This window comes from Pangasianodon hypophthalmus, chromosome 18 (assembly GCF_027358585.1).
Source record: "Pangasianodon hypophthalmus isolate fPanHyp1 chromosome 18, fPanHyp1.pri, whole genome shotgun sequence".
Lineage (NCBI taxonomy): Eukaryota > Metazoa > Chordata > Actinopteri > Siluriformes > Pangasiidae > Pangasianodon > Pangasianodon hypophthalmus.
The window spans coordinates 4489417-4504855 of NC_069727.1; the positions used below are offsets into that span (position 1 = coordinate 4489417).

Here is a 15439-nt window from a genome sequence, read left to right on the forward strand (position 1 = left end):
AAATTGTAATTGTTGGGAAATTGCTATAAGAGGAATAAAACATGCTATTATTGGAAAATAATCAATTTCAGGGTGGTATCAGTAACTCTGCTTCACATCGGGCCACATCACATCGTCGTTGATTATTTTCCTATGTAAATACTCAGTGTTTTATTCTTTACTTTAAGGTGCAATAGTCAATTTTTATTTCTTACTTGTAAGATAAATGGTGAATATGTAGAACATGATTAAAAAAAAAAGCTTAATACACTTTCTCAGCAACTTAATACACTTTTACTATAAAACCTGTTTGGAAAACCGCCTTCCAGTCCGGAAAGCTTGTTTGTGTTTGGACGCACCTCTTGTCAGTCATTTTACAGACACTCTACGTGCCACCGTAGATCCTGGGGGCGGAGCTTTGTGAATATGGGCAGGACTCATTCAAATATCAAACCCACCTAACCATTCGAGACCTAATCTTGGAAAAAATCAGAAGTCTAATCTTATCTAATGCACTTTTACAGCACATAAGAGTATTCTCGTAACAGACATGACAAATTCTACAGAATAATGCTAAATTTACAAAAGCGTTCAATTGAAAAATTTAGGAAGGAGTTTACATAAATGTGTTTTTTTTTTTGTAAACGTTTACTAATGATGCAACAACTGCCCTTCGACTTAATTATAAGCAGATTTTTAAAGAAGCAGATTTTCTGTTATTTTCTATGTACAGTTAAATGCCAAAGTTCTCATTTGTGTTGATCTCACATATGCTACACTCGGGATTCGGTTGAAATTAGGTTGGAAAACCACTATGACAACTCTCCTTGCGCATGTGGAATTTTTTCCTTTTTTTTTTTTTTTAATGTCCTACACCACAGAGAGACTACACAGGTTCATTCTGTCACTTTGTACTCTGAAGACGAAAGCTAGAGCGGCACTAAATAAAGCGCATCTGATTTCCGACACCGCTCTGCGTACCAGGCCAACAAGGCGCCGGGGACCGAGCAAGAGAGAGACTCCTTTGTCCTGCTGCAGGAAGCCGGGTCCAAGTGACCTAATTCTGCTCTCTCTCTCTCTTTTTTTTGTCTCTTTCTGCGTATCTGGAAGCAGTTCAGATGAAAAAAAAAAAAAACTGCTGCTGCACTCTGATCTGCAGGCTTTTAGGCTCGCTTGCTGCTCTGGCCTCCTCCGTCTTTATCCGCCTCCGTATTTTTACACCTTTAGATGCGCAGCATGGAATTGGCTACAATGCAGCAGCGTGTTCTCCTCCTGAAGGGAGGACGCATAAACGGTGAGAGGAAGACGGAGTGACGGATTGAGAAAATGATAAAATAACCATGGTGCTGAATTTAGAGGGCCACCCTCAGAGCGATACAAGGCGAGATGGGATATTACGGGAATGTCATTTTTGTGACGACGTGGGCCGATAGCATGCGTGTAGAGGGGGTTGTGTTTTTCATGGCAAGGTAATGAAAGTGTGCATGTGACCTGAAAGGTTGATGGAAAGGGAGTCTATTTGATTGAGTCACTACACAAACGGCGTGATCGACACGGCATCTGCCGGGGCGGAAAATATTGCAGTGGCGCCAGGATCCACACCCATGCCGAGGCATATGCACCCTGTTACAAGACCGGGCCTGCTGCTAGCATAGCCACAGTGCCAAAAGACATTAGTCTCTGTCAGACAGGAGCGAACAGTAAGAAATAATGCCTTACATGTTCTCCAATCACTCTTACACACATTCTCTTACTCACTCCTAGTCTGCCATACAGCCTTTTTTCTCATTTCCTCTCAGATAGGCTGGTTGACCTATGACCCCCCAGGTGATGAGACTTCTTTGTAACTGTCAGGAGCAGAGAAAGGATTAAAGATTAAAGAAGTTCAAGCCTAGGAAGGTGCTGGGATGTAGTTTCAGATGCAGGTAAAGCTTTCTTTAAATTAAAAGAGGTGAAATAAGTGAGATCTGGGTGCTTAAGGTCAGTTTTATACTGTTCATCAAGGTTCATCAAGGTTTTTTGCGTGACTCTGTGCCATTTGTCGTGAGAGTTTGGTACATTCCGTAACGTGTGAACGCCATTTTTGCAGTCTGACTTCCAGAGCGCTGATCTGTGGTCCTCTTGAAAATGGTGATATGGCGTTCACAGACTCCATTTTTCTCATTTCCTCTCATATAGGCTTTTTGACCTGCAACCTCCCAGGTGATGAGATTTCTATATTCGTAACCATCAGGAACAGAGAAAGGAGCCTTGAATTTGTATTTAGGTTGGACTTAATTTGCGCCAAGTGTTATTTCTCCTGAAGTAAGCAAGATGCTGGGATGTAGTTTCAGATGGAGGTGAGGCTTTTATTAAATTGCGCTGGTTCTGGTGATTCATCGTGTATACCAGGGACTGGCTAAACCAGCACACGCTGGATGTTTTATCTAGCCGAAGCAAGGTGAGATAGCGAGATCTGGGTGCTTTAAATGAGCTCCATTAGTCTGGCCTGCCCGTGCTACGGATGTGCGGGGGTTTGGCTGACAGCAGAACATTTCTAAAGGTCAGACATCTGCAGAGAAAGGACACACATACATAGACTCACACTGATATGCAACGTTGAATATTTCTTATTCATTTCCCCATTTATCTCTCTCTTTTCCTCTCTCTCACTCTCTTTCTCTTTTCACTCTGTGAATCTGAATTGACTCTTCTATCGATCACTCATAAACAGGCATTTCAGCCAGACATGTTCAGCCACTCCATTTGCTTAATGAAGAGCCTCGTGTTTGACAAATAGATTCCCGCCCGGTTACGAGTCCAGAACAGCCTCCTCACACTTACCGGTCACTTCTGAATCGATCACATCTCTCTGAGGTTGGTCCGACATGGCCTAGCGGTGCAACAAAACCCATCTGGTTTGACCTGGATCGCTTCCACGGACCTGGAGCAATCAGAGCTTCTCCCATGCAGACATTTGTAATTGTGCTTTGTCATGATTAAGATAAACACAACATGAGGCATAATTGAGTTTTAAGCGTGTGCCTGGGAGTTTTGGCTGAGACACAAAGGGCTGTTTTTGCGATTTATGACAGGCCCCGCTTGCTTACTGTCACAACCTGGCATCACAGAGTCACCGTGTTTGGCACACTGTCGTTTCTGTATATTAGCGTGTGGTGTTGAAGTGGAATCTAACACTAATTAGGTGTTAGACGTTTTTGTGCGTGTCGGTGAGAGCTACGGCTGGCCAATATGAAAGAATAATATCAATATTCTAGTAAATTGTAACTGTAAACTGAGCTTTAATGAGAGTGTTGTAGATATCATCAGTATTTTCATAAGAACAGACTGCATCATTATTCAGCGTAACAAGTTAGATGGCTGGAGCTTAACCCTTTAACTTCACGATATATCTTTTAATTCCTTATGCTGCACTCATTTTCACCTTGTGTCACTCAAATCACTCTACAGTGGTCACTTCCTATCTTCCTACCAGTTGCCATGGTTTCACTGAAAGCACCAGGCTAGTGCATTATCCACCCAAGCTAGCTATAGAACATATATAATCCACCCATTTGATCACAAATCAGATCACTTTCCACAAAAATCCTGTAGGGAGCTTAAGGGGCTTGACGGACTGAAATATAACATGAAAACCTAGCCACTTTCAATTTTGGGTTCATCAGACACTCGTAGTAGTAGAGCGAGTATCACTGACTGATTTAGGAGAAAGTGCGCAATATGTAGAATAAATATGTTTCACAGTTTAGGAGAAAAAAAAAGAAAGAAAGACATCACCGTCACTCACTCCTATTGGTCGTCACCAAATCACTTCACTTCTCACTTGCATGAAGTCGAGCTTCGCTCAACTTTGTTGCGTCACTCACCACGCCCCCTTTTGCATCGATAAAGATCACAGACTCGCCAGCTCTCATTGAAAACGAATGACGTCTGACTGCTTTGTTGTGTTGTGCTGCTGCCGGTGTGAGTGCAGGTTTATATTTTTGACTATGGGCCCACTTTTTTGCAACAAGGTTCCCCATGTGCAAATTTCTAACAGTTTACAAGTTACGAAGGTTAAGGTTAGGATTGGGGGAGGAGTTAATATTCACACCTTTTTTTTTGCAACTTTGGTTGCATGAAATTGAGCAAAATCCAAACAAATTGTTTTCATTCATTGGAATTTCTCAACAGATCATTTTTTTTTTTTTTTTTTCGCTGTCATTTTGTTATCAAACCTAAATATTGTGTATTATCGCTAAATCTTGTTAAAACTCACAATCCAGAACCTTTAGAACTGTTTCGAAACAATATCTTGGGATTAGAAGAATGTTACATGTTATATTGATATAGTAAGTTAATATTATACTGTACACACAGTCTTGAATAAAATCATAATTCACTTTCAGGAATCCAAATGTGACTGAATTTTGAGATAATAATTCTTGCGTATTATGCGTACACATCACATTTGGTTACATTCGCAAAAGTGTCAAAGTTTTGCGTCCTTTAACGAGTCATTGGCCGGTGAGTCATCAGTCATAACTAGTATTCCTGTCACATTTTTATCCCCCATGTGTAAACCCCAGTGGTGCTGTTTAGAAATCAATCTGCACAGCACCGCAATATGAAATCATTACTCCTTTATCAGAAGCTGTAAATCATTCCATTCTGGATGACAAATCTGACTTCGCTAGCCATTCGTTATCTGTCGCCTGACATCACGTCTTATGTACACTTCCTGCGTGGATATTTATAAAAAATGCATTTTTTAAGATGCACAGCAAACGCGGTGATAAATGTATATAATCTTCTGTCTGATTCCCCTCGTGGCCTCGTTTTAAATATTGACTCCGCAAGTTAATGAAAGATGTGATATCATTTTGAACAGCAAATATTCTAATAGGAGTGTGTTTATGTGTGAATTCCTTAAGGTTTGTACACACTGTGTCAGCTTTCCCACCATGTTTTTGTGAAACTCTTCACCAACAAGTGATGCCTGTCTTTTTGCTTCATACAGCTCCTGACCATTGATGACAATTTCTGCGGATTGGATATGAACGCACCGCTCGGGGTGTCCGAGATGGTCCGTGGGATTCCGCTGTTCTCCGAGTCCAATGACAAAATGACCTCGGTGATTGCCTACGTCTACAAGAACCACTCTCTGGCCTACGTAGGCACCAAGAGCGGCCGGCTGAAAAAGGTAGGAGCTTGTATTATCTTGGATTATTTCTCACGATGAGGAATCGAACGCTTGTCTCGTAAAAAGCGAGGACTTAATCGAATATGCTCTTAATCATTTGTTGCATTGATCCCCATAACTACCTTCTCATTCTGGTGGGATGAAATTAAAGCTTTGCGGATTTTGAGTTTTGATTCAGAGGGATGCTGTTTGTTTCTTGTTAACCAGCGAGCATCAGTTTGCCAATGCTGACTATTTTCTGCTGTGGATGTACAGTATATAGATCATACATACTGTCTAGTTTGTGCTGCTTCCTTCTTCAATGATTGCTATAGTTTGGTTCCAGGAATTCCAGAGAGCCATGGTTCAGGATTCAGATAAAAGAATAATTGTCTAAATTCAACTTAAAATAAATGAGTCCAAGTGCTAATAAAATTCACAGAAAAAAAAGATTTCACTGAAGGGGAAAGGACGTGGAACATGAAAGACTCAGTAGCTCTTTATCAAAGTTACATTTGCCCTATACAGACTTAATTAAGAGAGCTTTTATCTGTACATTTGCTAACCTTGGTTAGAAAACAAAAGGACGGGGCTCTGGTCAGTGAAAACACTGGATAGAATGTGATGTTTAGCATTTAGGCTATTCGCATGGACTATTTGTGGTAAAATTCTGTTTCTTCTCTCGGCTTGCTAGGATTTTCTCGTTAGCAGTGTTGGCACCTATGGTGATGTATCAAGTGATGACAATTTTTGCCTCCTTTCACTCTGGTATGTTGCACTAGAACCAATCAAAGCATTTTATTTAGATCGAGAAGATGGAGCACGAGGGTCAAAGCCATAATATTCTGACTGTTTACGGCAGTTAAACAGTTTCTGTAATTTAAACTTTATTTGAGGACCTGCTACAGATAACTCTTCTCCACATAGCCTTACACTTGCTACGTCTTGTATGTGTGAAGAAAGATGTCAGCCAGAGAGAGAGAGAGAGAGAGAGAGAGAGAGAGAGAGTAAGAGCTCTGGGGTGTTCTGTTCATGCTGAGCTAGTCAAGGGTAATTGCATGATGCGGTGTGATGGCTTTGGGCTTGCTGCCCTCTCCTCTGCCCGGGCCTCTGAAAGCTGTGGCCGAGACGAATCTCGGGGCCTGCTATACACGGCATGTTGGAGAAAACAGCATTAAAGACAGCGAAAAGAGGGAATAGAGAACGAGCGAGAAGGAGGGAGCGAGTGCGATATGAGCTCTATCGCCTTTTCTTAAGAGCGTGTACTCCGGGGATTTGGCAGTGCAGACGGGCAAAACTCGGCCTGCAAGAAATCTATTTTAGAGTGTAACTATTATTCTGTGGAGTTTTTTTTATATTATTTTGGTTGTTGTATGGACAAGGTTAAGAAAAGCAGAGTCTGTTTAGCCTGTGCCTAAAATATGTTTTCATACAAAACTACAACTGAGAAATTTGGTTGGATTTTGTTCAATTTCTTTAGAATTAAGATGCAAGAAGCATCTTGTACAAATGATAACCCTGGCCTCTAGTCTTACGCTTACCCTAGCAAAAGACAATTCACTTGTAATTTGACTCTTGTGGGCGTGTACCAATTGCTCCTGTTGTTGCTTGTGGGTGTGGCTTATCCACTGAGAAATAGTACTAGCTACTGTGTATATATAGCTTCTAAATGGAACTTGTTAAATACAAGTTATATAAAGCACTAATCAGTGTATAGATAAAGATATTTGATTTATGTGTTATGTGCTTGGCCTTGTACTAGCTTCATTGACAGATTAGTAAAGCAAGCTAACTGTACTAGCTACATACACTCACCATAGGCGTGAACGATCTCTGCTACTTCTTCTAAATCCTTGTTTTTATTATAATGTGTCTACACACATTTAATGAGAGGTTGTAAATGACAGAATAAGATGAAATCATGGTTTTTCATGGGAAACTAATGAAAATGGGAAACTAATTGGAGGAATTAAAGTTGTGAGAGGGGAACTGAAGAAACGTCAGACCACAAAAGTTCCACAGGATTCATTCAAGCCAATTGTTTGGATATGTTCCTTTACTACATCGTAACAAATTTTCATAGAGTTGAGAAAATCTCAGTCCAATGTCACTTTGTTTTCACTGAAACCGTAGCATGTACGAAAATGAATATTCGTCTGACTCGTTGTTGTTAATATGAACATCAGATAACGGTGTAACTTTTCATACAATTTGACTTATTTACGAAATTTGAATTTGCAAGTTGCAAACAAGTTCCAAATGTATATGTTGGAAAATCTTGAAGATGATGTATCATGGTTGGAAAAAAGTTTAGAGCTATTCTTGGCATTTAGAGATTAAATGACATTAAGATAAGTGCAAAATGAACTACCACTGCAAAAATGATAGATCTGACCCTCTAGGTAGAGTATCGTTTTAAAACTGAGAACCATTTGTAGAAAGCTGCATTCTTTGCAGCTCAGAGAAGCTCAATGTGGTGCGTAATGGACCATTTTATGTGGAATGAAATCTTTCTGACTTTTCCACTCCGGCATTGTCAACCTAACACCTGGGAACTCAACCGTTAATACAACAAGCAGTTCTGGGAGAACATTGTGCAGAGCCATTTTCTCGACAGGCTTTGGATGAGGCACTTCCAAATGTCAAGAGCAACGTTTAAGCGACTACAGCGTGTGTCAGGAGCAGACGTTTTTAGGGCCACTCAGTTCTAGCCATCAGTCTCAACTGATGAGCACTTTGCGTTACACAAGCTGACCTCATGTGCTGAGTATAGAGTAATTGTCATATAGTGATTACATGCTATGTGGAAAATCTGAGGGTGCCAAAACTTGTGAAACATAATATTAATATGTGACTTGTAGTCTAGTATGTCATCATTAATTAAAAAAAAAAAAAAATCAGTTTCTAGCCCATTTTATCGTTATCAATGGATTAACTTCACCACATTTTTTGTGTTATTTTCTGTTCATGCTTTTAATATTTAATATATAAAGAACTCTAGCTGTTCATGCTTTGGCTTTTAAAATATTTGCCTTGCACATACACACGCATGTCTTCCTGACGACTTTGATTATGATGATTACTGTTATAATACTATGTACAGTATAATACACCTAAACACAACCCTGACCTTAACCTCAATGGAAATATTTTGGCTTTTAAATAAATTAAATAAAAGCTATAAAAACAATGTTTTGTGAGGATGGGTGGTTGTGCTGACATTTTTCTTCCTCATAAATGCCTAAATATATTTACACACAAACATGATAGTATGTGCAGATACACAACTAACCCCGAAAGCTTTTAGCTGCAATTTCAGTGATTGCTAATGACCTCAGCGGAGAAAACAACGCATGATGTCATCGTCACTGGTGAAACAAAACATGTCGATAAAAATACAGCACATTGCAGTCATTAATTAACGGATTTATAAGCCTACTTAATTGATACTGATTTATAGACAAACAGTGCATCACATTCACAAGCTTATTTACTGCCTGAAGATAAGCAGATAGTCGCTAAGAATAAATATTAGCATTAGCCTCACTGGTGGGAGTTTATAAAATGGCCGGGTTCATAAATATTAGCAAGGACAGTGTTGTAAGTTTGTTTATGAAGCTATAAACATAGAAATGAAGCATCATGAGGCTGAAAAAAAGAGAACTTTTTATCACTGTAGCCAGTGAGTTCACAAAATTTACTTTATAAAAGGTAATGTTATTTGCTAGCAGAGGCACGACACTACAGCGTTCAATGATTTACCTACAAATTACAAATGATGAATCTTGGGAAATTAGATAATAAGTTGAATTTAAGTGCTAAGTGAAGGAAAAACAACATCTTGCCATGGTGTAGGCCACCGGGTGTAGGAGTGGAGTCTCACAGCTCATGGAAAACATTCTGTTGTAATTAGTGGACATGATTGAAAGCAAGGAAGTCCCCGATAATGTCTCTAAAAACGGCATTCATTAATGGACACTAGTCAAACATACTGTAATTACACTAATTGCTTGCTTTGTGAGTATGCTGAGATTGCAGTTCTCTAAGGTTTCACAAAATAAACAGGTATTTAGCCCTGTTTGGACTGGAGTAGCTTACACTTGGAGGTTGATGTAACAATGAGTATTGTTAATTACTGGTGTATATCTGGGATTTTGGTCCTATCCGAACCTGAATCTGCCATCACTGCACGATACTTCCTATAAAATGACCAGTCAAAGATTCTGTTATATACTGTGGTAAAAGAGGTTTCACACTTTTTCTTCAGTGCAGAGACCAAACCAAAGGAGTTAACAGTGTTTCTGTGGGTTTTAGCTAGGTTACTGAGTTCCTAGCACAGGTAACTGTTATACTATAGCCTACATACATGTTATGGTCATGTGACCTAATGAAAAGTCACAAACCCTACAACAAGAGGTTGTAATAAAGGTCAAAGCAGTCAGTGTGTATTAAAATGAGGTGTATGTAACACACATGGACCTTTTGGTGTGATGACCATGCGTACACCGTGAAGACACGCCCATCTCTGTGATCATAATTACTACAAACATTCTCTAGCAGCATTACTTAACAGATATATGTCTTTAAATCTCTTTCTATTGAAATAGTACCTTAGTCTGGAAAAAAAAGCAAAATAGTGATGGTGAAATTAGACACATATCTGCATCCTGCAAGCTTCTCTGTCAGGAAGCTGGAAATCAGGAATGAGGATTAATATATATCAATTTTTAATCCATAACACATGAACAAAATAATAAATAAATAAGAATAAATAGTAATAATTATATAAATAATATAAATAATAAATAAATAATTATTATTTACAGTATACAAGTAATATATAAAATAATATAAATAATAAATAAGTAGTAAAATAATAAATATTTTAATAAATATTTTATAAAATATTTTATAATAAATATATTATATTATTATTTTATATATCTATTTTTATTTAGGGTTAGAAATCATCATTTTACTGAAAATAGGTGTTACAGAAGTGTATAATTTTTCTACATAATTTCCATTTTGTTACATGCAAGTGTTCCATTGCGTAATGAGTGTCCAGATACTTCTAGAAAAAAATTCGATTCAATTCCAATTTATGTCGCTCTTTTAAGAATTTCATTTGACCCCCCATTTCATTTGACAATTTCATTTGACTTTCATGTATTTAATATTATATTAAATTATATTGTTTATATCCATAAATAATAAAATAAAGAATGAACATTTCTATTTCTAATGGACATTATTTTTAATCTATTTCCTTTAGATTACTTATTAAATTTAAATTATTACTGCTTTTATACTATGAGGAATTGAACTGGATCCAGCTGCACGGGCCCGCGTTTATATGCCAAGCCTCAGTCAAAATGCACAGAGGAGCTGTAAACAGCTTCTGAACCCTCCTGAGACAGATATTTTTAGAACGCGCACATATTCGCCTGAAATGGCTGTGTTCGCTGAAATGTTCGCTCTGTGCCATGTGCACTCTGGCTAAACCCCCGGACCAGATGTGGTTTTGGGACTTTGGAGCATCTCTACCTCTTTCTCTCTCTCTCTCTCTGTCTCTTCATCTCACATTCAGTCTCAAAGAGCCATTTTTCCACCTTAATAAACCTCGCCATCACTCTCGAGCTCTAACCATGGTTTGATGGTTTTGCGTGTTATCGTGCTACAAGCTCACTTGGCCCTAAAACACGCCATTGCGTCAGTGGCATCCGTTCCATTCTGCAGTTAGACAGCGAGGGAATCTTCATAAAAACGGCTCGCTCCCTGCTTAATAAACCACCCATATGTCTTTGGCTACAGTCTCCATGAGAAATTGGGGAAATTAGACCTATTAATTGTGAAGCAGCTTGTAATCCACAGCACTTCCTAATTAGGGCTAGTGCTCAGGGAGCACCGCTGAGCCAGATACGGATTGAACAACACCCACAGAGGTGATAATGCTTCAACCGGTGGCCATGATCACTCAATACAATCACCATCTAACCTTGAAGCAAAGCTCAGAACACAGCGTGTGTGTGTGTGTGTGTGTGTGTGTGTGTGTGGAGTGTATGTCCATCCAGACTTCTCTGTGCTTCTGGGTCATTAAGTGTAAGGTGAAGTGGGTGTTGCTGACCCCTTTTTAGAGTGCGAGAAATGGAGAAAAAGCTCAGTTCAAAAGTGTACAATCAGAATATGGCGAAATTCGTCAGATACGCAGGAGATGGCCTTTTTCCAGAGCGATAGCGGAGATTGCTGGTTGTCAGAAGGTGGTGAGCGGTCGGAAAGGGTCAATTTGCTCGTGAATGGAGGATGTTTGTTGCTGAGGAAAAGGTCAGAGTCTCCTTTAGCACTGCTCTTCTTCTACCTCTGCTTGACATTCTAGGGCTCTTTTAGTGGTGTGTGTGAGCAATAACACAAATAGAAATAGTATCATAATAGAAATATAATATTCAGAATGAACAGAAAATCTAACACAAATACAGATATGAATAGGAGGAGCACCTTTTCTTTTTAAGAAAGCTTACAAGAAAGGTTCACTGGGCATTTGGTTGAGACTAGGGCTGGGCATCGAGACTGGGATGGGATTCAAGTAGTCACAAGTGAACAGTCAGGTATAAAACTTGTGGGAGAAAGAAACAATGTATTAACAGCATCCTGAATAACTGCCTGGTCAGGGTCATGGCGGTTTCAATAAAGCTACTAGTTTGTTTAGATTTTGGTAAATAGAACCAAGAACCAACCAAGAGAACCAATAATAACTAAATGAGTGGGATTTAATAACAAAACACACACATCTCTAATTAAAATCAATTATGAACTAGAGTGATGTAGCTGAGGTTGGGGAACTGTCAGAGCCAGAGTTCACACACCATGCTGACACTGATGGCATTTCATTTTTTCCCCTAATATTTCCTTGTGTGTGTGTGTGTGTGTGTGTGTGTGTGTGTGTGTGGGGACCCTCACTACAAATGCAGATTATTGAAATGGTAAGAGTGGAGCCACTGGAGCAGAGGATTAAGTGCTGAAACCTAATGATGAAATATTCTGCAGCAGCCGCAGTGAGTGTGTGTGTGTGTATGTCAGTGTGTGTGTCGGTGTGTGTGTGCCTTAGTCTATGTGTTTATGTGCTTGCATCTGCATATGCGTGCATGTGTTCATGTGTGTTTTTTTGTCCTCACAGCAGCTGCTTTGGCAAAAAAGGAAAAATAGATTTGACTCGTGCTTCGTATTTATCCAAAGACTGTGATCGACACCAATACGCAAGAGACACTTCACTATGTTTGTCCCGAATGTGTCGTCTCCGGGAGACGTGGAAAAAACTTCCACTTCCCCCTTTTGCCTATGAATCCATGGCAGCGTTGCCATAGCAGCCGGGCTTCTCGGCCTCGTGTGTTATGGTATATTATAGCAGATACAGAGCCATTTTCTCTTTTGTTCCAGCGCTGTTTATCTTTTGATCACGCTCTCTATACACACTTTTCTTTCCCCTCAGTTACATCAGTTGATGTCTGATACAAAAACATATCCGACATCTTCATGATCACTCAGTGGAGATATTGCACATTGGATATCTCGGTGTAATCTATTCATCATTTATAGATCTCTGCATAGTCAGAGGTGAAGAATGGACAGCTGGCAGAAAATGGGGGCTTTATAGAAATAGACCACTGGAAAAATGCTAACAGTGCTAATCATAGATACAGGAAAATAGTATGATGGATTAGCTGCTTTTGCTAGCTACATAGCTACACAGATATGGCCTCAGCCTAACTAGCTAGCTAGGATATTATGAAAAGTCTCAAAAAAAAAATCTTAGCTGAAGCTCAGAATTCTACTCGATGCTGTGACATGTCTGTCCTAGCCTAATGAACCAGCTACCTTTTTATATCTATGCATTAGGGGACATATAGTGTTAGCCTTGTCAATCACGCTACATGGCACAAGCTTGTTTGTACAAATACCAACTGAATTTCCTTGCTTATGGTAACTCCAGCGGTGTGTTGGTAGAATGTGGACGAAACATTTCTCGTTAGGCAGAAGAAGCCTGTGAGCTGCAAATGAGATGCTAGTTTCAGGACTGACATGCTAGCTGTGGGAGAGTAACATAGTGGGCAACAACCTGCTAAGCTGCCTGTCTATCAATCAGAAAGAATGAGCGAACCTTCTCCAGCTGCCTTATTAAAGAGAGCGCGAGAGAGAGAGAGAGAGAGAGAGGAGCACTGGGGAATGAGCCTAGAAAAGAAAGCAATGTCCTCACCTTGTCATTCCGTTTGTCTTTCCTTTCAGATGCAGCATCGCCTTAATGATGGACAAACATGTTTTTTTGGTGTTAAGTGAACAGGAGAAGAAGACCGTCACTGACACACTCGCGTTCCACGATGTGCACAAACTGGGTTTAAAAATAGCAGCGCCCTTCACACGGTTGATTGTTTTGGGTTATCTATAGTCACCCTTGTTTGGCCCGAGGGCTGTTCCATGATTGAAAAAGGTGCTCGAGGCGCTCGGCGGGGTGACACCGCACATGACTCAGTGTTACATCAGTGGCCCCGGTGTGTGTGGGGTTGCGCAGCGTCAGAACTGTAGCCATGTTGGATTTTTAGCACAGTGAATTTAGGGCTGTGTGTAGCACTGAGATTAAAAAAGTGCTACAACTTGCCATTTTAACTGGAACAAAAAAAACCCAAAGGGGGAATATAAACAGTTTGAATTGACAAGTACTGTCCTAAAACATACGCTAACCAGAGCCCACTTAGCAAGAATTAGCTTGTAGCATTCGAACATGATTACATAGAAGACAACTTGCCAGCCAATCAAAAACGAGTATTTTCTGCACCTATGGTATATACCAGCTTGTCTTGTACATATCATAATGTTTGTCATAAGACTTACGCTAGTTAAAATTAGCATTAACTCCATTTATACTACAGCACTGTTGAATTCTCGATTCTAATTGGTCAGAAGGTGTTGATTAATTTTCTCTAACAGCAACTTTGACAATAGTGCAGCTGATTTCTATGAATACTCTCATTCTAATAGTAACAACTGATGTAATACAAGGGACAACCCACATGAACGGGTGTATTCGTTGATATGGTGAAGTTTTCTGAAAAAATAGACGATTGTTTAGCATTTACGGAAGGTGTCTCCAGTGTCAGCACAGTAACAGTCAGATGTAAAGCTGAAAATCTTTTATTAACTTCAATAGAGAGGTGAGGGAGGGAACAGCGAGAAATGTTTATAGCTGCTAATAACAAGTGATATCAGAAACTGACACGTTTTGTGGAAGTTCAAAAAAATATAACTATAAATGGATAAAAAGTATGACATTTCTTTGTTTAATTAATCAGAAATTGTAATCATTAGCATATTGCTGTGGTATGAGAGCAATAAAACATGTTTAGGAGGTGCTGTTATAGGAAAATAATCAACTTCATGGTGGTAAGAGTAACATTGTTGATTATTTATCTATAACAGCACGCCCGGTTGTGGTGTTTTTTTTTTTCCTTATTTAACTGTGTAATACCTTCATCATACAGTATAATACATAATATAGTGTAGCAGTTTTTTTTAAACTTGCACCGTTTAGGAGAAAGAAGTTAAAACTCAGTTTGTCTGCCTGTTAGCTGTTGTTGATTTTAGTGTATTGGTTTTGGCGATGTGTGCGCTGCTGTATAAGTGACTGATTTCCAAGGAGGAGGCAAACAGCTCTGCGTCGTCAACTTGTAATTACAGTAATTGTGATGTTTTTCTTGTTAGCACAGGATCAATTTCTCCAAATGCAATGATTCTGACAGTGTTGTTTTTTTCACCACATTCTAGTCACACGTTCATCCGCCTAAACCCCCAGGATTCATCAGTCACTCACATAACTAATACAATTTCGCTGTAGTCACTGAACAGTATGCTATAAGTAATAAGGCGGGAGTTTAAGGGGTTAATTCCAGACATGACATGTCATCGTTTGGCCGTGCTTCCGTCTGAGTAATTCTGCAATGCTTTCATTTACACGTTGTCACTGTAGCCTCTGTGTTGACAGGAAGTGAAGAATCGAATCAAGGCTGTGAGACAGAAAGCGAGAGAGAGAGAGCTGTTCTGTTTGCCCATTCACAGGAAGTGTGTGCGTCTCTGTAGATTCATTTATCCCCATGTGAATCGAGTGCTAGGATATAATCTGGTCTTGCTCTCAGCTGCTGGAGATTAGATTAATATGCATCAGCTACACGTCTGTCCGATTTTAAATTGTGTCACTAACGACGGCGTGGACACTGGGTGACAGTGTGGAATGAAAGGCGCTTTGTGTTTGAG

At 39.6% G+C, this 15439-nt stretch overlaps 1 protein-coding gene across 5 annotated transcripts in view; it reads left to right on the forward strand.

Annotated features, from left to right (window-relative positions):
• plxna4 (plexin A4) overlaps positions 1–15439 on the forward strand; it is a 314198-nt gene that overhangs the window by 43391 nt on the left and 255368 nt on the right. For all 5 annotated transcript variants that reach the window (XM_034313188.2, XM_053241746.1, XM_053241745.1 and 2 more), the window contains exon 3: positions 4979–5161. In XM_034313188.2, the coding sequence (XP_034169079.2) occupies positions 4979–5161 (183 nt within the window). The remainder of the gene's footprint in view (positions 1–4978; positions 5162–15439) is intronic.